Genomic DNA, 26,747 nt, shown 5'->3' on the forward strand with positions numbered 1-26,747 from the left:
ATTCTCTCTGTGGGCATTGCACACATGCTGATGTCCTGACAAGTCTACACTAGTGGGTAAAATGGGCCAGAAACCATTCTCAGACCCTAAGGGTATGCAGCACAGAAAAAGTCATGACTAAACACTCTTTCTCCCTCCCCCAGCCCCAAACAGTTACCACAACTATACTGCCTCTCAGAAACAGGTGCTCATCTTCCGACATGCCTTCAGCAATGCCTGGGACAGGGCTAGTTGGCACAGGCCAAAACCTGTACCAGAGTATGTTACTAATGAAACAGACTGATGGACAGTACCCAATGCCAAGAGTACAAATGTTGTTTGCCTTTTTTTGGGCAACGCTGGCTGGGATGGTGCTGTGCAAAAGTTTGAGTGTTTGGGTCAATTTCAGGGCTCGTAAGAGTAGTGCTGATGACAGGCACTGAATGCTCCTCTCTACACCTAGAGATCCTTCCATCCAAACATCCTGGCTGGGTGCTCACTTTGTGTCTGATCAGAGACCTTGTACCCAGCTTTCAAATTCAGCATCCTTTTTAATAGCATGGCATGGCTTACTGTGGCTGGAATCAGATGGAAATTGGGGGAAACTGGGAATCCAGCAGGGTTTATTTATGGATGGAGCTGACAGTCAGCTTGAATGTGCAAAGTAATAGTTTTAGGAGAGGTCAGACTAAAATAGATCAACCTAGATCTGTAGGCACTTTTTCCCTTCCCTCTCCCCCCGCCCCTTCCCCTTTTTTTCTTATTAAGCTTTCTCCAAATAAATAACTATTTAAATAAAGAAAGAACAACAGTATGAGCTTTTCCTGGCAACACCCCAACAAAGAACTTTTTCCCCTGTAACCAAAATGCGATGCTCTGAGCTCAGAGCTGGAGAGGGCTGACTAAGCACGTCTAATTGCAGCTCTGTCAGAGAGCAGAGCTCTGCCCTGCCCTTTCTCTGGACGCTGGAAGAATAAACCCCGGTATTTGCCGGTTTCTCCTACCTAACCCTGCATTTTTTTTTGGACATGCAGAGTTAGTCCTGCATTTTAGGACACGTGGAGATCAGGAAGTGAGGCCTAAGATTTGTTATAAACCCGTTGTCTGAGCAGGTCCCCCAGCCCCCCCACTCCAGAAGATGGCGCCCGTCCTCATCCCGCTCTGCCGCTGCCGCCCTCTTGGGGCGGGAAAGGCTCAGCACGCCGCTCCGCCGCCCTCTGAGGCTGCTGACCTCGGCTGCTGCTCGGCCACATTACATTTTGCTTCTTTAGTCATGCTGTAGGTAATCAGTTCTGCAAGCCAATCCATATCGGGTCACAGGATGCAGATCTACTCGTCTCAGCCCACCCCAGTGCCATCCGGAGCTCCCAGAGTCCTTACCTTGTAGATGCAGGACTTGGCATTCAAGAAAAACAGCTCTATGGTGGCGTTGTCCTTTAGATAGGAGATACTTTCAATGTAGAACCTGAAAAGAAAAGCAGAAGAGGTGAGATATATGGCAGGACCAGGGTAGAAAGTGAAATTGTGATGAGTATACGGAGGATGAAGTTGCTTTGTTTATGACGCAGATGGAGTTTAATCCTTCGGCAGTGAAATTTCAGAGAGTTTTGCCACCATCTCAACCCTTAATACTGTATTGTGACCCTTGAGGTAAAAATGACAAGATAAAAGTATCAGGTATCATCAAAGTTAATAGCTGAGCATCTCACATAAGTATGTTGTGTACTGCAAGGATTCCATTAGCAGCAGAGAAAGCCTGTTCAGTGCGCGATCAAGGTGAATTTTATGTTTAGTTTTTATTTTTAGTAAGAAATACATTTATCTGCCCACTTTGTTTCAGGGCGATCTTTAAGTTGCGGTACAGTGGCAGCAACGTTCCTTACATAAATTCCAGTACTATCGTGCGTTGTCAGAAGCAATTAGGATAGGGAAGGTGCCAGAGAAATGCTGTCTGCATTAGGAACTTAAAAATACAGTGAGATGCCTTAGAAACCTGGGTAGAGGCACAGGGTCCAGTTACAGAGAAATCTATTCCTCTTACTCCCAGTCTCCAGTGTTTATCAGGGGAGCTGTGAGCTGCTGAAACTCTAGGGCTTCACACAAACACTAATGGGATTGTCCATGTTGTGCTGTTTGCAGAGCAGGGGGCCTTAAATGTGACCTTCTTAGGGCTGAAGGGTCAGAGATTTGCAGTGCTCCCAGGTGTCTTCTGAAGACCCTTCAAAACAGTTTATTTCCTGACCATCTACTTATTGGAGTGAAACGTTTGGAGCTCCTGTGCTGTAAGTGTTTCTGCTATCACTTTTCCTCTTCACCCTCCGGAAAAGTTCAAATGAGAATATGAAAAATAAACAAAACAAACAAACAAAAAAAAGACATCTGAATGTAGGACCATTAAGGATGAAAAAAACCAAAAAACAAAAAACACCTTTTTTTCCCCTCTAGTTTTCACCGGGTTTTTGTTCTTGGCAAATAAAAATACACTTGGCCTCTGAAATGCAACAAAGATGCTGCATTAAAAAGCCGCCTTCTTGCTAGATCTGCTTTCTTGAGTGCAGCTGGCTTTCCATCTGCTGAATTCAGGGAGAAAAATGGCAATTTTACACCTACTTATGATCCTTGAAGAAGCTCCTCTGCTTATCAGCACGACCAGTGCTCTCCAAGTTATGATTCTGGAATCTTTAATTTGAGGGTCAGAGGAAAGCAGGGATATGCATTCCATTTTCAAACCCAGTGAACATTTTCTGTTTCATCAGCAGATGGAATGAGACCATCCTCATCATCACTAGGGGGCAATATTGTATTTCTTAAGGCTGCAAGGATCTTTCCCAGGGCTTTCCACAGACATGCAGATCATTTTAGTCTCTAAGAGCTCAGGGACTGCACAGTGTATTTCACAAAGAAAACCCAGTTCTCAGGTGATCTCTGGACTGGAGAATGCTGGGGAGCTACTGGCTCTCACAAATGTACCCTGGCAAATATAATGCATGTGCACCTGGAAATTGGTGATACTTAAGGAAATCCTGGAGTAGACTCTCTTAAATTTACAGCCGGCACTGAAGCAACAGAAAGAAGAGGAAAATATGGTTTTTTTTTTGCACTGATGGTAACTCTCTGTCAGACCTCCTCCTCTTTGTACACTTTCCAAACATGGTGTGGGAAAATGCACTTCAGTATGGCCCAGGTTAGTGCCTAAGGAGGCAGGAAGAAGAAGCTAGGAATGAATGAAGCAAGAAATCTGTGTTAAATTCCTGACTGTGACACAGGTTTTTTTCATGACCTTCAGCAAATCATGTAGCTGCCTGGGGCTGTTGGGCCGTGTTTAGAAGATACTCCTCCCTCCTCTGACCCCCTGTGTCTGTTTTGCCCGTTAAGATTATAAACCCATTCTTATTGCATATTTCAAGATCATCAGTTTTAAGAGGTAACTGTCAGCTTTCTGTTGAGGACTCCCCAGAGAGCAGCATTCCTCCACGTGTTGTGAAGCTGAAATATCCAGGAACTGATGGGTTGGACAGAGATGCAGGCAGTGCAATGTGTCGGACACCTTAGCTCTGCTACTAACATCTCCTGCAATGCAACCGAGAAACAGCACTGCCTCAGACAGCTCCTAAGAGAAGTTCTCTGATAGCCAGCAACAGTTGTGATGAGAAATTAGGTGTGTGTGTGAAGGGAGAAAGCCCCACAAGATCATGTGAATATAAAAACCAGAGAAATCACTTTTGAAAAGGTTTCAAAGGTAAAGAAGGAAGCTCAGCCAATGTTAATCTATTTCTGTGTTACCCATAATCTCCCCTCTGTGGTCCCAGTCACTTACAATTCATCAAATATATTTTCTAAGCATTAATTAAATGAACCAGTGAATATTGTGCTGGGTAATGAACACAAAGTGCCTGTCTTGACTGCTCCCTCTCAATGGCAGGAAGGTAATGAGCACTGCAGAAGGAATCTTACAAGATTTTGGAAGCTATTGCATCTGAGACATTTAAGTCTTTCAGCTGCAAGGACATGCCTTGTACTATATTAATTATATATTAAGTGTTGGTTAACTTACAACTTGCTCTGAGACAGCTTAAGCTCCCTTATGCTGTGATGAATGGCAATTCCTGTCTCAATCAGCCAAGAACAGACATTTATGCAGTGGCACTTGTGAGAAGCAACAGTGGAAACTCCTGATCCTTGGGTGACAGGAAGTTGGCATTGCTGCAGGTTCTTCCTTGTGTTGCACACTTGCCCACCTTTGGATTGCAACAGAGAGAAATGCCCAAGCTTTGACTGCCCATTGGGTTTACTGGCTCTTCAGGAGCTAAGAATCCCCACTCATTGTGCCTCGCATGCAAACCCAGCAGTGTATCTGCACAAGAACAAATTCAGCACTGTTGGGAAGGGTGCATCGCTGCTCTAGACACATCCCCTCAACAAGAACATGGGCATCTGTCACATGGGACTGACCAGGCTCTGACTCTGCAAATGTAGAGTTACAGCATGAAAGATCACAAGCCAATGTGTCTCTTTCCAAGCAGAACCAGCCAAAAGTTAACAATATTTTACCATGGTCAGAATGACTCAGTGACCTTGACTAATAACAGTGTCACAATGCCAAACTGAAAAAAAAAAAAACCAACAAAAACCCACAAACAAGCAGAATAAGTATCCCAAGTATCTCTTCTCTCTTCTGTTGAAAAGATTTTATTTTTCTATGACAAAATGAAAATAAAGGGTAAATCCAGATCTCATGGAAAATGTCAAAATGGAGCAAAAGGATGTTGGTTTTGATGTGTTATCACCTTAACCCTGTTCTTCCTCCTGCCCTGGCTGGGATATGTGCTCAAACCCAGGAGAAGTGACTGAAATGGGCAGGTGATGCTCCCATGTCCTTCCCAGCTGGCTGATTCCATTGTGGTTAGGATGCATGACAGAGCTGTCATCATTGCTCCATGACTCTGTCAATGGGCTGTCTCTTATTTCATTATTACAAAACAGTGGCTAAAGGAGAAGACCCCCTTTCTGTCTCATCCATCCTGGGGTCTGGCTCATTATCCCTCACTATGTCATTTAAAACCTCAGAGGATAATGTGAAAAATATGAGGCCATTTGCTAACCAGGAGAAGAAAAATCACATGCATCAGTATAATGAACTTAAATGCAGATGCCATTATGTCCACTGTCTCATGCTAAATGAGTATTCTGAGCAACTCAGGCAGTAAAGCTCCTTTTATGTTTCAGTCCTGTTTTCTAATAGTCATGGGTGCATACTTTATGTGCTGACACTTAAAGCAGACAATGGTCATGCTAAATAGTTGACCTGTTAAGCAATCAGCCAAGAGTGAAAATCAGAGATGCTAGAAAGCCCAATGTACCTCCCTCCTGCATTAATTTTAATTCTGATCCCATGTTCTGTTGCCTGTGCTGGTGCCATGCTCAGGTCCTCTTTGTTCAGCACCTGGGACTGGATGGGTTGCAGCAAGAGTCCTATGGTGATTTCTTATTGCGGGGAATCCATAAACCCTGAAAGCGAGCGTGATTTCAGGAAGATGGAGAATTCCAGCTGACAAAGCTGTGAATGTCGTTCAACCTGGGCGTATTCTATACTTATAATGCAGTGTCTAGAGTCATGTTTTAGTGGTAGACTTGGCAATGCCAGGTCAGTGGTTGGGTTTGATGTGTTCATTTCTGACCCAAATGATTGTATGATTCTCTTTTCTCTCCCTTCCACACTCACTGTACTTTTCTGTGCAGCTGTCTGCACCTTTTCCTGCTGTCCATCCACATTTCTCCATATTTTTAAGAGAGTAGAATCATAGAATCACCAAGGTTGGAAAAGACCTAAAAGATCATCCAGTCCAACCGTTCACCTATTACCAATAGCTCCTACTAAACCATGTTCCTCAACACAACATCCAATCAATCCAGTTGAGGAATGAACTCCTGGAAAACTCATGAGGCATTTAACCATTCCTGTGCCTCACCTCTTCCATTTGCAAAAAACTGAGGGATCTGCTTTGGAGTGCATAAGGCTCCAGCTGTGTTCTAGGCTATATATACTGAGAATCTCTGCAAACTGAGTGCTCCCGTATCAACACAGAGAGGGAAGGGAATCAAGGCAGTAGTGCAGACACATTCATCCCTGATGCATGGTTACAGCATCGTACATCACGTGAAAAGGCACTGATGTCGGTACAGCGAGTCCTGTTCATGCCTCTCAGGTGCAGACCAGACCTTACAAGAACATAAAAGCAACAGCCAGCTCAATATATTATTTTGCACATTGCTTCACCCTGAAATGTCCTGTGGAGCTTAGCTTGGCAGAGAAGTTCAGCTTTGTACAAAAAGGCTGTTGCAGCTCCACTTGGCTTGGAATTATGTGGCTTTCTGCCCCAAGTGTGAGGTGAGAGCAGTGATCAGCTCAGAGCAATGTACTGCTTTCTTTCCCCTCTCTCTCTCAGACACCAGGGTATTTCCCCACTCCTGAGTTCCAGCCCATCTCTGAGTGCTCTGTGATCCTTACCAAGAGTGACATCTTGGCTAGTAGAGGCAACTTGCTGGGTGCACTTTATTGCATAACAACATTCATCCGTATCTGTGGGCCATCTTTCATTTCAGGCTCTTGAACCATTTTAGGAGTAGAAATCTCCCCAGCCATTCCACTGTGTTATCAGCAGCCCACAGAGGTATGATTTGGCTGTGAAGGTTGGCATGGAGTTTACTTACTCGCTGCACCTACCCTTCCAGCACTGTGTTCAATGCCACTGTGATGGAACTTCTCATAGCAGACTTTTCTGCTTGCTTGGCTGGTGACAGCAAATCACACCCACTAGTGTAGAGTATAAATGCACAAACTGCAGTGGAAATGGAAATGATGTCTGTATGACTTCGACCCAGTTGGAGAATCGGTGTGTAGGCATTAACATAGCTGTTGCTCCTTGATCCAAATTAGGTACAAGTCTTACATTGACACTATCCATCATTTTTTGCATAGTACCTATCATGCTGTCTAAATGCTTGCCAAAATTAGACAAGACAATGCTTCCAGCATCAATGCATTCAAAATGTGGCTCAAAACAGCAAATCCTTAGCATGTTGATTTTCTTCTCCCTCGGGTGGCTGCATGCAAAGGAAAAACAGCTTATTCCCTTCTCTAAACACGGCACACTTATACAAATATATTCCTAGTTAAGCAGAAAACAGAAATAATGTTATGGGACTCAAGAGCCAGACTGCTATTAAGATGTGTGTATAATGGATGGCTTAGCTGAGAGCTGTGTGCTAAGTAGCAGAACCCCATTAGTTCCCTTCCTCAAGCAAAGGTCAGACTTCACACAAGTAAATCTTCCGACTGGACAGAAGTTTCTCATATCTCTAAAGAGACTCCAAGGAGCAAAGCCTTCCCGCAGGCAATTTATTACACCTTCCCCCTGGTGAACAGAGCAGGGGGCCACCCTGAGAAGGCTGCAATAAATTGTCTGCAGGGAGCCTTGTCTTCCAGCACAAACAAGGTCTGAGCGGCTGTATTTATACATTGCAACTGGGTGGGAGGAAGGGGTTTGCAGATCTTTCCCCTCAGCATGCATACGGCTGATGCACATCAGCCAGCCAGATTAATGCTGTGCAGAAAGATCTGGCTTATGGCTCAGCTTTGCCAGACTTTTTAGACAGAAGCCCTGAAAGCTGCTTGCTTGTGCTGGGCTGGTTATACAGAGTTAAAATTCTGCCTTTTGCTACTGTTTCTACAGTATCTCAGCAATGCACTGAACTGCAGAAATATAATGTGAGTGGGAGATGGCTCTCTTGTTTCCTCATATATAGCATAAACTGCCTGAGAGCCTGGTGCATTGAGTGTCCCTGTGCAGGTAATGAGAGCAGGTGGGAGAGACAGCTTAAAGAGATGAGAGCATCCTAAGGGAATTAAACATCTCAGGGCAGTTCTCTGGACACACCTGGAATGATCAAACCCCTTGGCAAAGTGGGATCCAGCACTGCCTTCCTTGCAGCTCTCTGTGCTGAGGAGGAGACCCGGGAAGAGCAAAGTAGAGCAATTTGAGTATATATGATTTTTCCTCAGCACCTTCTGCCAAGTGCTAACAGGTGAGATGGAGCGTACCCATGGTTGACAGCAGATCTTCTCACATCTCTCCCTCTCCTCTGTCTGCAGAATTGATCTATTTTATAATCCCTTCAAGCCTGTCTCCCCATTTCCTGGAAAAACCCTGTCTCACACCAGGGGAAGGAGAGAGAGGGATGCTCCTTCTCCCTCTTTGGTGAGGAGAGAGAGTAGCTGGTGATGTGAGGGTAGGATCCCTCTGCTACCAGTTCTCTCCCCACCTCTTGGTCTCAACTTCCTGCTGGCTTTCCCTCATCCCACCTGCTTTGCTCTGGCATATACACAGAGGCACTACAGCTTGTCCATTCCCTTTTTTTTTTCTGCCTGGAGCAAGGTAATGGATACCCACTCTCTGGTAGGGAGAATTACAGATGGAGGAATATAGGCCATTATTGCAAGACAAATGAATTGCACTGTTTAATTTGGTGTGGTCTGTTCATCTCTTCCTACCCCAGCAGTCTGCTGTCATCACCACCCCCTAATCTGATTTCTTGGGGTCAAGTGAAGCTGGCTGGAAGTGAGTGGCACACAGAGCATTGCTGTGTGAGTGAACTGGGCACGTTGTGAGCAACATGCCATGTAACAACACCCCATACATGTCTTCATGACTTCTGCCTCACCTACCTCAGATCAAGGCCATGGGTGGTGCACACAGAGCTGTACTCCTTTAGGTTAAAGTAAAGGTGAGTGTTACACCCTGTGTTTCAGTGCTGGCTTCTTAAGGCCACTTTGTTCTCTAGTAACTGTGGTGAAATGGCAGAGGGCCTGGGTTCAATATTAAGGGATTTGAGCCCCCACAGCTCCTATGATGACTTCAGCTTAGCCAGTTTGTATGAACACGTGCCAGATGTTGCTGGACGCAGACATTCCTCAGTGGGAATACTGCGGGTCCATAGAGACAAATACACTGCCCCACAGAGTATTTGAGTATTGAGGATTTATTTAACATTCTTTTCCATGACTTTCTGGAAGAAAAGCCATTCTACACGAGAGTAGCCCTGATTCAGTGTGACGGCTTCTGCAGTGAGCTCTTTCTAACTGGTGGAGCTGCCCTGAGAACGGGTGCGTCCATTCCTGGGAGAAGAACCACCGGTGAAGTGAATTTTATTTGCTGAGCTTGTTCATATAAAGTAACAGCATGACAAACACTCAGAAGATAAAGAGATCAGACTCATGCTGATGGCTCCCTAGCTAAAGATTGCTAATCCCACAAGGCCATTGTTTGAGGATGAGAATTCACTGCAAAACTGGGCCAACTTTGCTTTCCATGAGCAAACAGCATGTCTGTACTCCAATCCTTTCTCTCTTCAAAGACTTATACAAAAGGAGAACTTCTGCCTTTCTTCTGCCCATGTGAACCAGAGCAAAATTCCCCCTTCCCTGCCTAAAGCATAGCAACCTTTATCTGAACCCCTGCTACCTCTGCTTTCCTTTGACCTCTTCGCTGCCTGGGTCTTCACTCTTTACTTAGGTTCCTGCCTTTCGCTGTGCAGCTCATGTTGTGAGGTACAATTTCACTGTCGTCTTCTGATCTCAGAACACTTCTGTAAAACCAATCAAACAATCCTTCCTTGATTGCAATGAGGAGGCAGGGAATGAATTTCTCTCACAGCCAAGCGACCAGTGCTTTAGAAAGTCACCCAAGAAGCTAAATCAGAGATGAGAACTAACAGCACTCCCATCTCATTGTCAGTTGTCCTACCTCCCCTGCAAGACACATGGCACTCCCTCTTGCTTTCATGTATGGCTTTAAAACCATATAAATAGATATTAGCAAAGAGTCTCATAACGTAATAGTGCACAAGGATATTGCTCAGCAATACCAAACTCCAAGGACGTGTGTGACGAAAGACAAAGCTTCAACAGTGCTGCAGAGATTCAAGGAAGGGAGGAGAATTCCACTCTGCAAAGCTTGTGATGGGACTCCTGGTACCAAGCTAAACTTTTTTTGCTACAGTTCTTGGAGATGCAGTGCAAGAAATGTACCGACAGACATAGGTAGCCCCTTACCATTGATGCAGTAGGTTTCATGGGCACCCAGTTCCTTAAAAAGTATCTCATTTCTAACTCTTTAAGGAACAGCTTTACTTATTTCTGCTTTCCACTTTATTTGTTTATGATCTGGGCATGGATAGTTTTGTAAGCCACTGCATCCCTGGACTATCAAAATTAGTTGGTCTCTTCACAACATTTTCTCCAGTCCTTACATTAGTTCTGAAGCCAGAACTCAAACCACTGGGTGAAAGATATGTGAGGCTTTTCCAATCCAGCTGGTCAGGATCAATTTCTTCTCTGAGTGCCTTCTGCTCAGATCAGATCTGGGGGTGGACATGGGAACTTATGATGTTCTTGGAAGCTTTTTCAGTGTCTTTCTAGCATCTGACATCCTCAGGGAAGGAAAAGCAGTAGAAAAAACAAGTTAATGCCCATTCCTAACTCATGAGGCATCCGGGCTTCTAATCCATTAAAAAATGTAACTGTGTGACAATCCCATCACTACTATCAAAAATAAGAGGATAAATCCAAGCTTGGTGTGCTATTCACACCTTCTCTTTTCAACCACTAAATGCTGACTTTTTTTCCCCTGTGGTTTTCTCTTACAGATTATGATTCCAAAACAGGGGAGGTCACTCGTTTTCTAACTGTTGTTCCATACTTCTAAGATGTCTCTTGGCTAAGATCCCACTAGAGTGACTTGTCTCCATTTTGCTGCCAACTCTCACAGAACAATACAGATGGCAATATTTATGCCCGCTGAGTGGTCTTTGAAATGAATATGAGAATGGCTCCGGAGCACTGGCTTTCACACCTCACAGCTGTACTCCTGAAATCTGCACTTAGCTCTCACTCATTCGGAGACTTCTCTGTTTTCCATGAGACCACTGTCCCAGCAGTGAACTCCTCAGTTTGGCCTCTAGGCAAAATGCTTGATAACAGAGCACCTATGTTCTTGTTGTTTTTCTACATGTGCCTATCAAACGCTCTTTCAGAAAAGCACCTTCAGTTTTGTGCAGTTCTAAGCACAGGTGGATTTGGATTGTATACACTAGAAACGTTCAGCTCTGGATTCACTCTTATGGTTTGAAACATCTGAAATGTAATAGAGCAACCTTTTCCCGTGGGACATAGCAGGCCAGTTCTGGAGTCATGGGGCTCTGTGCAAAAATGGGGATATAACAGAACAAAGAGTCTCTTCTCCTGCGAATCCTTTGTTGTAATTGGAGTTAAATAAATGACAATCACTGTGCAGGAAAAAAAAAAGCTGCACTCGGGGGAAGAAATTCAAAAGTAAGTCTTCATTTTTTATGGGTACGATGGAATGAATGAGAGTGATGTCAGATGTAATATAATACTGGAGTGGAAAGGCTAACAGAAAAAGACACAGTAACACTGCACTGGCTAGTTCTAGACATGAGCTATACATTAAAAGTAAGTCAAAACCCCCAGCTTAATTTTGTACATATGCCATCCCACCCCCAGCCTCTCTCGGGGTGTTTGAAAGTTGCAAGGGCAGATTTGTCTTCTTAGAAAAGATCTCCCTTGAAGGAAAAGATGCCGCACACAGAAGAGCAACAACCGCTTTCTAGCATCACCAAACACACACAACTGCTGCAAAAACCCCAGATGAACAGAAATTCTCCCAAACTGGCATAATATTCATTAAAACATTTCTACTCCGGTCCATTCTAGTCTATGAGTGTGTTCTACACACATGCAACAGCCAAACTGGTCACTAGAGGTTATTCATTACAGCACACTGTAGTTGAACCCGGAGGCCAAACAATGATGACGCTATAAGAGGATTTATTTGGTCCCTGACATAATGCACAGATCAGGCACAGTCCAGGAGAAATAGCTGACTTGGTGAAGAAGCGAGTGCCCTCCCTTTGGTTGGCTGTCCCTGCAGAAGGCCTTTATTCCATGGTTCTGCCCAACTCAGACTTTCCAAAACTCATAAATAAAATCACCAATCCATGAAAGACATAACATCCGATCTTCACTTTATACTGGTGTTGATTTTATTACTGCTAATCTACACTTGTGTCAGAGAAGTTACAGGGATGAGGAGATCACGAGGAGCTTCCATAAAGTGTTTACTTGTCCACAGGTGTGACAAATGGACAAACCTGCCTCCTGGCTTCGAAGAAACAGTTCATCTGTACCTATATTGATACCTGCACCAGGCTCTGACCACCTCTTTCAGCTGTAGGTGTCCCTGTTCATTGCAAGGGAGTTGGGCTAGATGACCTTTAGAGATCCCTTCCAACTCAAATAATTCTATGATTCTATAACCCATGAGAAGAGTTTGCTGTCATGCACTTACCTGACACAAAAATGCAAAACAACCGGTCCTGACTTTTTGGGGAAGTCATGTTCCAGCACCCTGCGGTCCAGCTGAAGCCAGTTTAAGTGTCCCCTGGCAAGAGAAGAGACAGATGTGAGCCCAGCACCCAGAGACGCTTCTTGCTGCTCTTTGCAATGAGGTCTAAGGTGTTACAAAAGATGAACTGGACTGCATGCTGCTCGCCCTTGGCTACCACATGATATTTGGAAAACACACAGCAAATGTTTGAGGGATGAAGGCGATAGCATCCTGGTAACATTTCAGTCTGGGAACTGAACAGCTAAAGTTCAATCTGTCAGATTGAAAGCTGGCAGCACCGACCAGGCAGGACAGCCCAAAATGTAACGAGCTTCACCTTTTTATTACAACCCCTCTGGAGCAGCTGTATCATTAAAAGTCTGTCAAGTTTTTCATTAGAAATCTTTACTGTTAAGAGTTTCCACAATGCCTGCAATATTTCACTCAAGGCTAAATCTGTCTGTATACTGACACAGCCAGTTTATTTACCACCCACATGCTTGCAGTAGCCTCTCTAGGTTTGCCCAGCTTTTGTTTTTCCTCCTTTAGAGAGCTTCTGAAAAACATCTGCTCCACGAAGCATTCCGGCTCCAATTACCACATGCTGCACTTCTTTTGCCTAGATGATACCTGTCGCTGTTATTTTCTCCTACAGTCTATCCATTTGTGCCTTGCAGCTGGAAGCTTTCCTGGGCAGCAGCTCTGTTCTTCGTCATGTTCCATGCATTGTAAAGTGCTGTGTGCGTGTGAGCAGTATTTTGTAAACACTGTTATTTGTATGACAGGGGCATCTCAATCCCCAGCTGAGAAAAAGACCCTCTTAAATTAGGTGCTGTGGAAATACATAGGGCGAAATTCAGGACCCACTGAAGTCAGCAGGAATTGTGCTGCTGCCTTCAGTGATGCTTGGGCTGCATCCTGCAAACGTTTTGCTATTGATTTCAGTCAGACCAGGTTTCACCCAGAGGGAGAGGCAGCCCATGCCTGCAGCACTCTGCTGTCTAGACAAGCAAGAGGGGAGAGAATTGAAGCAATTTTGGGGAGAATCATGCAGCAAATAAAGCAGGAAATGGAATTCAGATGTCCTGAGCTCTATTCCACTGCCTGTCTGCCAGCTCGTGCTAATCCTCCAGATTAATGCTTCATTCCACCAAAATGAAAAAAAAAAAAGGCTTCATTAAAAAAAAAGAAAAAGTGTTAAATGAAGTTCTAGTGATTCCACAAGTGTTAGTAACGTTCCCTGTCAGCAAACACACTCAACTTCCCCAAGGGTCTGCTCGTTGCTGCTTAGCAGTATGTGTACTTTGGGCAGTGAGAAACACCCTTGGAAGTTAAGCAGCGACAGCCCTTTAGCAATGTAACCAGATTGCTTCTACAGAACAAAAAGGGAAAGTAAGAGAATTTGGATCACCTGGGTTCCATCTGAATTTCTGTAAGGCTGCTCTGGCTTACACTGATGCAGAAGAGGGTGGCAGGGACCAGGCAAATCTGGGCTGGAGACCATTGGGACATCACCTGTATCCTGCTTGGAGCTGCCTTGTGGAGCCTGTGCTATGTACTATAACTGTGCTATACAGTTGATGCAGTCAATACAAAAAGAATATCTGCGTAGACATTGACATACCAGGTTACACATGTGTGTGTCCGCTGAGTTTTTGGATTGAAGAGTTTCATTACTCTCTGCTTCATGGAGCATAAATTCAAAGCTCCTTCAGAGGAGGAAGGTCACTTAAATCACTGCCAGGAGCTAATTGCTCACTGTACTCAATTACCACTTACAAGCTTTCATCACTAAGGGCTTCTGCTCTGCATACTGCCACCTAACTCCTTGTTTTGTAGCGTTCATGCATGCCACATACAGAACATCGGCAGTGAACAGTCACTGGCACCTGCCTGTGAACGTGGTCTATCAGGGAGACAAACTGCAATGCTGTAACAGCACAAAACACTTTGCTCTGGAAGCTGTCTTGCTGTCTTCAGCAAGACTATTCATAGAGCACAACCCAAGTAAGACAAGGAAAAGTATGGCATATAACCCTAGGTATGTTGTAATCCCAGCAGTTCTCATGGACCAATTTAGGCAGCTTGCATTTGGATCCCATTCATACATGCCTGTGTCTAGTTGAATTTCCCTTACAGTTCAATTTAGAGCCACAAAATAGCTTTTGTTTCATTATCTCCATTGATTTGTTCTTGTAGGTATTTATGTCAATGTATTTGCAAACAATGGTGCAAACAGTTTTGCGTGACCTACAAGGAGGTTGAATATTGGAAGCCAGATCATTTTTCTCTGTTGTTTGCACTCATCTTGGCAGTTAAACTGATGTGTCAATTACAAAAACATAATTGTTTTTAGAAACAGAAACCGGGTCCATTTAGGTTATAGACTAAGTATGGATTTTGGTGCCCACGGTTTGTATTGTCAATTGCAAGCAATAGTTTCTGTTTTCTTTTGTCAGAGCTTTCAGAAAGGAGTAGTGCATAAGTGAATACTTTGCCTTTGTTTATAAAGGTTTACTGGTTCACATCCAGTTTCCTGCAAAGAGAATCTATATAAATGTGTGTTGCAATTACAAAGGAATAAAGACACCAACTCACCCCCTTCAGTGTCAAACTCATGCTGAACTGAATGGATGTTGAGAAAGACCAAATCAGGTAATAGAAACCATACATGCTATTTTCCATTTCCATCGGTAACTACAGAAACAAAACCCAACAGCTATAAGCTCACAGGTTTTCTCATTTAAGGTGAGAATTCAACAGAAATATTTTTTTCTGAAGGAGCTGCAGAGCTCAGGGAGCTACAAGAGATTAGCTATACAGATCTGGCTAAACAACAGGCTCAGTGACAATAGAAATGGTCCCATGCCAGAGCAGGATGTTATTGCAAGAGCTCCATCACCCTCTGGGCAGTCTGCTCAGCCAGGACTTGGGACACCTGCTCCCTGGTTCTTGCTTTGCTGTATCACTGGAGGGTGGCAATAGGTTTTTCCCCCAAATCCTGGAGGTGTGGTGCCCTGCTGTCCCTCTTCTCATATTCTTCCCCTGGGACATAGCATCCTAGGTGGAGGAAGGGCACTCTCTGTTGTTACCTTATCAGGTTACTGCAGTCTCTAGCGCAAGTGTAGCACGAATAATTAAGGGCTCAGTCCCGTTCTGTTCTGGCAAAGGAAGGACAGGCATCAGCAGAATGGTTTCAGCAGCCTTTGCCAAATGCATAGAGAGGGGGAGCTGGTAGTTCCCTGCGATGCAGGTGACATATCTAAGGAAGAACAAAGGACATGGCAAACTTGTCCCTAGCCCAGAAGGGCCTTCTGCAGTGAACAGAAGGGGAACTTGCTGTGGCTTGCTCTCTTGGAATGCTGGAAGAGCTGGTGCCAAGGGGAAGGGCAGCTAGCAGAGATTTGCACTCAGCTGAATTGGAAAAAGGCTTGTTCCCTACTTCTTTTCACTCTTAATCAACCACTATATAGATCTTCTGGCTTCACTAGAAGCTTGGCCCCACACACTATTCAAGGACACCCTTTTGACCTGTGCTCTCTCTCAGTTAATGGCTCATGCCATATAAAGCGTCCCTATGATCATTAAAATAGGAGGCGTTATTTTCTCCTCCGTTATAGTCTGACAATCTAATTTTAGTCACACTGAACACAGTAATGACCCTATATTATCACAAGAAACTATTAAGTCGCCAACGCAAAGGTTGTTCCTATTGATTTTCTTCTCAGGTTGTCATGATAGAGCACAACTAATGAATGGAAATCCCTAGTCCAAATCATTTCTAAATAAATTACTCTTATAGAGCTTTTACTCTTAAATAGAAGAATTGATTTAATACTTTAGTGGCTTTTCTTCTTCCTAAACTCACAATTATAGCCAACCCCAGGCTGCATTTATGAACCAGGCCTGTCCCATTTCAGCTGGTTATGGGTCCCTTTCAAGGAAGGCAGGTGAAAACCCAACAGAATTGGATGAGCAAAGAGAAGAAAATCCCTGAGGCCTGCGTCACAAAGCTTTCCCTTTGTGTTTCTGATCTGCATCAGGTATAAGGCTGCATTAGGTACTCTGCAAACAAACAGTAAGAGACTGTTATCCCAATTTAGAAGAAAGAAATTTCTTTTACTTCCATTACACACAGGACAGTCTACTTTCTGAAGGCGATGTGGGACATTTCTAAGACTGAGTCCTACATCCTAAGTACAGTCCTACATCCTAAGTACATTTTTTTTCTGCCATGTTTAAATAAAACAATTTCTATTTCTTCAAAGCTTTTTACAACAGAGAAGGAAATATTATGCATAGATGATTTGTGTAAGGTTCCTCCTGCTCCTCCTTTGAGGACAAATCTCACTGATTTGTGCTGGGTTGGAGATCTACTACAGGGCTGAGCAGCTCACATCAGTGAGATGGCACCATCTCTGGGCTCTCCTGTGATTTGGGTCCTGCTTCTGCATGTGTCTTACACCGAGCATCCTTCCACACAACAAATCATGTCTCAAGGTGGCCTCAGGCTACCCAAGGCTTGCTGAAGGGACTGTCTCTAGAGGGGTGATTGCTGCTGAACTCTCTGTGGGTATGTCTGTGCAATTATCCAGCAGCTGGATAATTACTCAATCCAAAATAATTATTCCAGCAGATAATTTAAATTTCTCCGCCACTTCATCAGGAGAGTGGAGGTGGCTAATGAGGGCGTTACTGCTGGCTCATCTGCCCCCAAAACCCAACCCCATGGGCTTGACAGTCTTGCTTTTTAAGACTGCACAAGCACGTGGGTTTTCTTCTTCATTCATCTCACAGAAAATGCTTTTGCAAACTAAGGTGGGGAACAGCAGAATTAGAGGGCACATCATGAGAAAAGTCTAACTACAGACAACAGGCAACTGGGAAAAGGAACAGAGACTGCGCATAGCACTGAGAGGTTACAGTCTAGGACCTGTCATCGCATTTGCCAGACCTCGAATGTTTATCCAGTGCTAATTTTAGACATGCTTTTTAAACAAAGGGTAGAAATGTCTTAAGAAAAAAGCTCAGGTTTTGTTGTAAACAGCTCTGGGAGCCAGGGTTCTAGGTGAGCAACCAGCATTGCCTGAGGTGGCTGCAGTAGCAGAACCCAGTTCTGTGGCTTAACTCAGCCATAAGGCTGTTGATCAAATTCTCTTTTTTGATGGAGATCTTCTAAAAATACCCATGTTAGATTTGTCAATCCCTTCCTTTCCCAATCTTTTTCCTTTCTTTTTATTGAGAAACTTTAATCTGGGATCTAAAACAAAAACAACAAGAACCCTCAAAATAATTCAGCACTACTTCTAAACCTGCTTGAGAGATCAACACTTTAACTGAAGGGTTTTGCCAATGTGGCAACAGCATAGAACTAGTGAGGGGATCTTAGAGAGCTTAAGTTTGACTTCTACTGGTGCCAAAGGACAACAACTCTTTGGAAATGGGATTAAGAAGGGACTGTTACTGCCTTTATACACCTCCAGCAATGCTGAACTCCTGCCTTCTGAAGAGGGCAGACTAGGGCAGACTGATCAGAGACCCATGCCTCCCTAGACCTTGGGGAGTACAGGTCTGGTCGTTTTGTTGAGGACCAAACAAAGCTGAGATTTGCTCTGATCTGTGAGTTGCCTCTTAAGTCTTTGATTCCTTGCACTTACGTTTCATCTGTGAATGCAATTCCAAAGTATTCTTTCTCCTTCAGGTTGAAATGAGATGCCACCAAGTCAAGCAACTCCTTTGCCAAAAGCTTTGGCTGGAAAACAAAAATGAAAGAAAGTGATTAATGAAAAGAACCTTGACATAAGGTGCTGTGTTTCTGGACGGACATACTATCCTTGAAGGTACTCCAGTGCTCTTGGCTTTATGTTCTCTCTGGCGTTAAGCTAAATCTTCAAGCAACATTAACTCCTTGAAACAAGCTATAGTTTCCCTCCAAGGAAAACAGAAAACAGGTGGTTCTGACCTTGCCAGTTCTCAGTGTCTCTGTAGATAGATGACCTGCTGCCTACCAGTGTTCAGATTTACCATGACTCACTCACACATGCTTCTCTGATAACTTCAGTAGTGAAAGCTTTTTATCAAGGACCATTGCAAACACATTTCAAACACCCACTCCCACACGCACAGCATAGATACACGCTCATAACACTAACAAAATACGTAGTGCTTAAAGATAGGATGTGACAGGACCAAATGAGAAGTAAATGACAGAACAAAATAGTTCCTCATTTGTGATCCAAACAAGATGCTGTCTGTGATCCTACAGACATGTACAAGCCCTGGGTCCCAGACTTGTAATGGTCACAGCAGCACTGGCACAGCTGCAGTCAGAGAACCCCTGATTTGTAGACCTTGTAGGACTCTCAACCTCTCTAAAAATGTCTGTAAACCCAGCAATGTTCTGGTACCTGACACAGCAGTACCTGTGCCTAAATGCAGTACAGGTTTAAAGCAGCCCTCCAATAATATCTAAGATGCTGTGTAGGATGAACAGCCCTAGGTAGGATTCAACAAGCTTCATTGTAATTCCCAAATAAGGCTTCCTAGGTAGTACTTGGGAGTTTCTGCTATGTCCTCGTTACATGCTGCATTGCCTTTCAAATACTCTTATAACTCCAGACTGGAGCAGACCAGGCATGGAGCTGTGGTTGCATCCCTTCTCTCCTTGGGTCTCTGCTCAAGTAAAATCCTCCCTGATATCCAACCACATAATGGAGCAGCAGCTATAAGGGCTTTCCAGGCTACCTTGGCTTCCTCACAACAGCATTCAGCCCCTAGGTTAAGTTGGGAGCAAGATCTGGAAGTCCCAGCCTTCAGCCACCCTCCCTATGGACAAATGCCACGAGCTGCCCCTTCATCTCTGCTGAATGAGAGCTGGCTGCTGAAAAAGCCATGGTGAGATGGTTAGCATGGCATGAGTCCCCTGCCCAGCTGCTCTTAAAATCATAGAATCATTAAGGTTGGAAAAGATCACTGAGATCATCTAGCCCAACCATCAATTCATCACCACCAACATGCCCACTAAATCATGTCCCTCTTTTCCCAGCACAGCCTGCAGTGCCAGATAAAGGAGGATAACCCTTTGCCTTGCAAGATAAGGCAGAAGAACAATAGATGCAGAACCAGCAATGGAATGGTGCCAGCTCAGTTACTGGGCTAGCATTCCTGAAGAGGCTTACAGTGGGGAAGTTAAGCCCGGATAGACCCCTCCAAGATTACTTTCCACTCTCTTCTTAAGCTCTGCAAGGTTATTGTCCTCTCCCATGGGATGAGTCCCGTGTCCTTTCAACACAGCCCAAGTCTTTGGAGGGAGGGTGGAGGCAGGTATCATCTCCAGCTAGCAAAGACACCTTAAAACAATCCCTCACAGCAAAGGTAAGGGCAGGAGAACCCAAGCAGACAGAAGGTGAGCTGCAGACAGCCACCGTCTCAAAGTCAGCGGTTAATCTGCTCGCTGTTCACGGTGGGATCGGCTGAGTGATGACCTCCTTTCATGTCAGCTGCACAGACAAAGAGCTCATTAACGATGCCTGTGGCAAGTTGTTTTAATTCATTATTAATTTCTGGACTTCATTTTCCAGGGGGATATTCATTTTGCATTAATAAAACTGCCGTCACAGACACACTGAGGAAGATGGGGTCTGGTCTCAGAGAGCAGGGAAATCAATTGGAAGTGGATGCAGGGCCTTCTGCATTCTATACAACAGGAAGGTCGCAGGCCAACTTGTGTATCCTACGTGCATAAATCAGGAATAATGGGTGGCTTTCAGAACAGAAGCTGAACTCTGCTCTGTGCTGTAGAGCTGGACCAAGGCTAAGTGACCTACCAGGGCATTGCTACTCCTTGCGCCCTTCTTACCCAGGCTTTCCTAGCACTCTCCATCTAACCTGCTTCAGAAAAGTAAGCATAGGGAGTGTGTTGGAGCTGTAACAGCTGCCCTGAGCTTGGATACTGTACACCAGCAGAGATCTTGTGGTTGGAGCTGTGAGTATGGTGTGGGTAGGTTGTCAAAGCAATGTTATTTGGCCAGGGATTTCCCTGCTGCTCTCTCCCACTTTTAGGACCCTCTTTGAAGAAATGTATATGAACAACAATGAAAGGGTGTTCTTACATAGAAAAATCACCAGGAGCCCAGCCATGGTCCCAGCACAGAAGAGCTCTTAGGGATTCCTGACAAACTACCCTGGGCAACTCTTCTATAGAGTCCAACTTGACTTGGGAGCAGCAATTCCTGACAGTTTTCTCTCTTTCCTCTTCAAAAGTTAAGAGATCAAAGAAATTCTTATTAAGGGATGTCTCTTTATTAGTAGAATGACTCAATGCAATGCCTGAGAGATCGATTTGAAGTGCTGTGCAATGCTCTGCATCTAAGCCTCGGCAGCAAGGGGCTGTTCCATGCGTGTCTGGGGCTCTGCAATCACTGCTCCCACAGCCTCACAGCTGCAAAATCATTCCTTCCCTCCTATCCAGGTTAACTTAGTTTGTGACTAATAATGTCCAAGAAGAAAGAGAGCTTTACTGGTGGTGTGGGGAGGTGAAAAGAGCTGAGCCTCAGTAGTAGCTCCGTGAGTTGAACCCAGACCAAGAACTCTACAGATATTGTGAGGAGGTGCATAAGGAATCACAGCTCATGGGATCACAGCTCATGCTGCCCGAGCTGCTTCCCTGCATTTCCCTGATGCTTCAAAAGGAGCTTCCCATGCCTCAGGGCTGCAGGCACAATGTGTACCGGAAAGAACTTCACTGACATAACTCTGGTGCACGCGACGCACAAGCCCTGTCTTGGTCTCCTTGGATGTGTTTTAAGGAGCAATGACAAATTAATTTGCTTTTCTGTGCACTGCCCTTACCTGGGAGCAATAACTCCCAGGGATGTCTCTTCCTAATTAGACATGAAAGCAACTTCCCAGGAAAGCAGCATAGCATGGCAAGCACTGAGGGCAGGTGAGGAGAGGAAGGACAGCCCCAGGGAAGGGGAAATAGACAGTGTGTGAGGTTATTTTTATTCAATATTAGAAAGAAAAGAGTATCATTGCTCTTCCCTGTAGTTATTGGAAGAGATCTCATCAGTGTGAGCCCTCTAATATGGGCTGCTGGACCCCTAGGGCAGTGGGCTGGGGTCTGAGGGCTGGAGACTTCTGCTGTGCTGGAGAGAGGAAAAGCTGCGAGGTTCTGCTAAGTGAGGTGACATGCTGGACTAGGATCAACGAACCCCAATACTAACTGGTGTCACATGGGCTCATTGCTAATAATGCTGCATCATGGGCCTGTGTTAGCCATAGGATGGAAGGAGGGGGAATTATGGGGATAGGAATCCCCCTTGTAGCTCAGGGGAAGCTTCTGGGGATGGCTCATCTTATCCTAAATCAGGCCTAAAGTCCAGGAGAAATTGATGGATTTCCCTGCAGCTCCAGCAGCTTGTTCTGCTGGCCATTGTGGGAAATACATCAGGAATACAAGCGTTCCAGTATTAAAGATTCAATACAGTTAAAAAGCGCTGTTACTGGGATTTGAGCAGCCTGAGGAGCTCCAAAGCTGTGTGTTTCCCCAATGGAGAAGCAGACAGCCCACTTCTGGCAAAGCAGCATGTTTTTCCCTGACAGCTTCCCATTACGTTTAGAAATGAGTGAGTTATAGAGAGAGATTATCTATCCACAGTCCAGCAGTGCCATGAATAAAAAACAGATGACAGGGTACTAGCAGCTGCTGGTATGTCCCTGGAAACGTGGGCACACACAAAGTATATTTTATTGTTTTATTAACTGTCAGAGAAGCCGATCTGTTCCCCTCCCCCATTTCATCACTTTTCCCTAATTCTCCGTGGCAGAAGGTTTCTGGGAAATGCACAGTTTCAACATATGGGTAGATGGCTCTGCCCGCATCCATCCGGCATGGAGACATACTGAGCTGTGGGAACCAGGTAACCAGATCATGCTTAGTAATGCCTTGTTTCATTAGATTAAAAAAAGCTGCTGCTGTCCGCTGTCTCCTTTCGCAGTGCAATACGTAATGGGACCCAGATGCTGCAATGCTAAAGGATATCTGTAGTACCAAAAAAGCTCATGCTCAGCCCTGGGAGGAGAACTTCCAGTGCTGCAATAAACATCTTGGCCCTTCATGGCATCCTCAGAATCCACGGAGTTGAGGAAGGCATGCATATGCCAGCGTTGTCTAAAATGCTGGACTTGGTTTTTGGCAGCCTGGAGACAGCTGCTGGAACAAACCTGACATTCCCAGTGATTTTCAATTGGACTGGGAGGGATATTTTGTGATAATAACCTCACCGTGGTTGTGCATAGGCTCTGGGGCTGCCTTGAATCAGTGGCATTAAGTTGTGAGCGTGGCCCAGCAGCACCTGAACTCAAGGCTCACTCCAGAGGCAGACCCAAGAGAGGTCCCACTGTTTGGGAAGAAAGGGGAGCTGACCCCCAGGAACACATCCCAACTGTGCCATGTGGCTCCTAGCCCAGTCAATGAACCCTGGCATATATTATTTATTAGCACAGACATAGCAGATGCTGTCTGGCAACAGGCTTGGTTTCTGCAGGACAGTATCTGTTCAAAACAGCTTTTTTGGGTGCCAACACAGTCCCATATTGCTAACATTCAAAGGTTGGGCACTTGAAAAAGCGCCATCTGATGTCTGGGGTTGGGAGTACAGTGCATCTGGAAAGGTGAGGTGGAAAAAGGAGAGATTTGCATGAATGGTTGGACTAGATGATCTGAGCAATCCCTTCCAACCTTAATGATTCTTTGACTCTACAGCTGTATGATTCTAAGGCTTGCATGCAGCAGGGTGCCGTGCTCCATCGCCAGTCATCTCCAGCCTTGGGCAGTGCAATCAGAAGGAAACAAAAGTGCAAAACGGTGACTCACACGCAGTTCTTCCCATCTGCCAACCCTAATAATTAGCTAACGAAGCAAAGTCCAGGTGCCCTGTCTGGATTAGATCATCTACTAAAAACAGGCACAAAGCAATGCTCTAGCACCGTGGAAATAAGGGTAAAGATACCAGTATAGACCCTTTGTGTTCCTGCTCTGTCTCTTGAGCCTTTGGTTATTCAGTATCCATCAGCCTTATCTACTAACAGCCAGCGGCGCATTTATACCCCCTGCATGAGGCAGAGCATCACCCTGTGATGGTTACAGACCATAACTCCCTCTCCTCCTGCTTCTGTGTGCATGAAACACTGAAATCTCTCATCCAGGGGCCATTGAGCTGTCACTCACTCAATATGTCTCTTCTTGTCAAATCGACTCTGCCAGCAGCTCCATCATCCAGTTCTTTAACCTATTTTATGCACTTGGAAGACAAGAAGAATCCAAAGTTGTTCCATTGTAATGTTGCGTAAATTCTAAATAATGGTCCTTTCAGCTATTTTAGCATCTGAATGTAGGGTAATAACATTGTACGAATCACTCAGGCTGAAGGCTTGGGAACTTACAATCCTTCAGCTTTGAAATGCCGCTTATGGAATAGATCCGCTTCTCCTTCGTGCTGTGTTGATATATGTAGTGCACATAATTAAAACAGAATCACAGAATCCCACTAGATCAGGTTGCCCAGGGCCCCATCCAACCCAGCCTTGAAAGCCTCCAAGGGATGGGGCTGCCTCCAGGGATGGGGATTCTCTGGTTTCTCTTCAGATCATATCAGACCGAGATACAGTTATGTGAAAAATTATTCATTGAAATGCAAGATGCCCGTGGAGGGAATGCCTTATTTTTGATCACGACACAGCTGAACCCCATCAGCATCAGGGAGTGGCAATGGCAGCATTGCTTGCGCTGGCACGTGCGGCACCTCATTCCTAGGGCCAGCGGCTGGCTCTAAAACCTCTTCCATTCATTTACGCAGGGAAATGAGACAACTTGCCTCCAGCAGCCTTCCTGGGAGCCTGGAGAGCAGCAGCAGTGCACCACTGACATTTTTCTTGGAGAGTCAACCTTCACAAGTTGTGGGAATTCAGATTTATTAGAGAAACAAAGACCAAAAATAAATAAATAAATAAATAAATAAAATCTCCAAGCTTTAAAAAAGACCCATTTGGTAAAAGGATTAGAAACACCCCACTGACAAGATGCCTTAGGAATACTCACAGATTTCTGCGTTTTTGGGTTCTGCTAATACCTGACACTCAGTATCTTAAGTCGGAAGCCATTGCTGACAATCTCTAATTCCCCTGCATACTAGCAATGTGAATCTGCTTAAATATTTTTAGAGTCAAGGGAAGACAAAGAGCATGAGTTGGCCATGCCTGCATGACAAAATTCACATTAAAACCCCAGTAAGAAGCAGTTAGTGGGAGGAAAAAGGCACTTTAGAGTCTGTAGCGTTCTTCCTCTCCTTCCTGCCCAACACAGAGGCAGCTGCACGCTTGCTCCATTCATCTGGAGTCTTCATGGACGCTCAGTGACCCCATTCCTCTTTGTTGTACTCTTGTGGTCCAGCAGCTCTAACAGTATTTTCAGGTGACTGCATCTGAAAAGAGCAGCCAGCTGCCACTGGTGCTGGGATGGGAAATCTGCCGGTCCTCACAGCTCCCCACTCAGACCTGCCTCTCTCTCATGCATGACAAAAGCCTCAGTGCTTCTCCTCCCTTAATACTCTGCCTGCTCCATCTCCTCCTTGTTCCAGCTGCCAGCAGCTCATTTCTGCCTGGGGTGCCCCAAGAATCTGCATCTCTGTGCTGTGGTAGTTCATATGTGCTGACTGGGTCCACATTACCCTCATGGAACATCTCGGCCAGGTCTGGTATCTCACAATGTACCTCACATATCATAGAATGGCTGAGGTTGGAAGAGACCTTAAAGCCTATGGAGCTCCAACTCCCTGCTGCAGGGCTGTCTTTCACCAGCTCAGGCTGCCCAGGGCTGCACCCAACATGGCCGTCAGCACCTCCAGAGATGGGGAATCCACAGCTTCTCTGGGCAGCTTTGCCAGTGCTTCACTGCCCTCTCAGTGAAAAGTTTTCCTGACATCTGATCTAAATCTCCCCTCTTTTAGTGTTAGATCCTTCCCCTTGCTTTCATGTAACCAGCAGAGAATGTGATTTGTATGGTGGATCTGACCAACAGTGTAGCCCCCTTTGAGTCCTCTGCAGCTGAATACCGTGCAAAAGCAGGAACAGAATCAGAAAGATACAGCAAACTCAGATTTTATGTGCAAGCAGCTGCTTGTTTGGGTGTTTTTTTTTTTTTTGGCGGGGGGGGGAAGACGTGGGTTGAAGAAAGTGTGGAATTCTTTATGCTGACTGATATCAAGATTGCTTTTGTAGCACTGCCAAGGTCACTGCCAGCTCAGCTAATCAGCCATGAAAACATCACTGAAGCAAGCTAAGTTGCCTCAAGTCAATTTGTGCATACAACTCCTATTATTCTTTATCTAAAGTTTCTACGTTTGTTTTCAGATGTTTGGAGGAAACAGATCCTTCTTCTATTATCTCTTTGGTTTTCTCCCAAAACATAACATCAAGTTTGTTTTGTCCTTTCCTAGGCAATTCTGAAGACAAACCTAGCTGGCTGCTTGCCCTGCTGCATGTTTACTCTAGCAAACTTTGGATTTGCAGGGCACTGCTCTGGACCACATGGTCAGCAGCTGCATTCTGGGGGTTTCTATGGCTTCAAATGAGAATCCATCCCAACTTTGACTGACATTTTCTTTCAGCTTTCAGGGAACTTGAGCAAATTTCTGGAGTGCAAAAACAGAAAGACTGATGCAAAAAAAGGTACTCACTTACAGGAGTCCAAACTATCAGCTTTCATGCAAATTCAGTTCCCATGGAGCAGATAAATGATTCCCTGCTATGATGGCTGGATTCACTAGCCCTTCAAGTCACTGCCAAATGTATTAATGGACTGTCAAATAGCTGCATCTCCTTCTACAGGAAATATCTGTGGAGCTTCCAGGTATAAATGAAAAGACCATGGACAATAGATTAGCAGAGCAGAAGGATGATACCCACATGTACAAAGACTTTGTCTTTGTTGAAGACCACCAGTTTAATACACGTGGAAGATGGAAACCATATTTGAGCACTATTTGCTGGATAGCTTTAGCCAGGAACAGTTTCTAGTGTGGATCCATATTCCTCTTTCAAGTGTTGAGCTAGGTGGATACAAGCAAAGCCCATGAATCAATGAGCGAGTTCTGGCTTGCTTCATCTTCTAGAACAGACAAAATCATTGATTCTTCTTCCCCACTAGCAAAGTCAGAGAGAGGATGTTCTCAAATTGACTATCAATTACAACCAGGTGAGCAAACCCAGATTTCAGATATTCCTAAATCAGAAGAGTAGGCTTAC

The 26,747-nt window shown here is 44.8% G+C and overlaps 1 protein-coding gene across 12 annotated transcripts in view; it reads right to left on the minus strand.

Moving 5' to 3' along the window:
• FRMD4A (FERM domain containing 4A) overlaps positions 1–26,747 on the minus strand; it is a 341,626-nt gene that overhangs the window by 73,089 nt on the left and 241,790 nt on the right. For all 12 annotated transcript variants that reach the window (XM_072356953.1, XM_072356942.1, XM_072356962.1 and 9 more), the window contains 3 exons: positions 18,101–18,195; positions 12,405–12,497; positions 1,360–1,444 (listed from right to left, as the gene is read on the minus strand). In XM_072356953.1, coding sequence (XP_072213054.1) covers positions 1,360–1,444; positions 12,405–12,497; positions 18,101–18,195 — 273 coding nt within the window. The remainder of the gene's footprint in view (positions 1–1,359; positions 1,445–12,404; positions 12,498–18,100; positions 18,196–26,747) is intronic.

This window comes from Excalfactoria chinensis, chromosome 1 (genome assembly GCF_039878825.1).
Source record: "Excalfactoria chinensis isolate bCotChi1 chromosome 1, bCotChi1.hap2, whole genome shotgun sequence".
NCBI lineage: Eukaryota > Metazoa > Chordata > Aves > Galliformes > Phasianidae > Excalfactoria > Excalfactoria chinensis.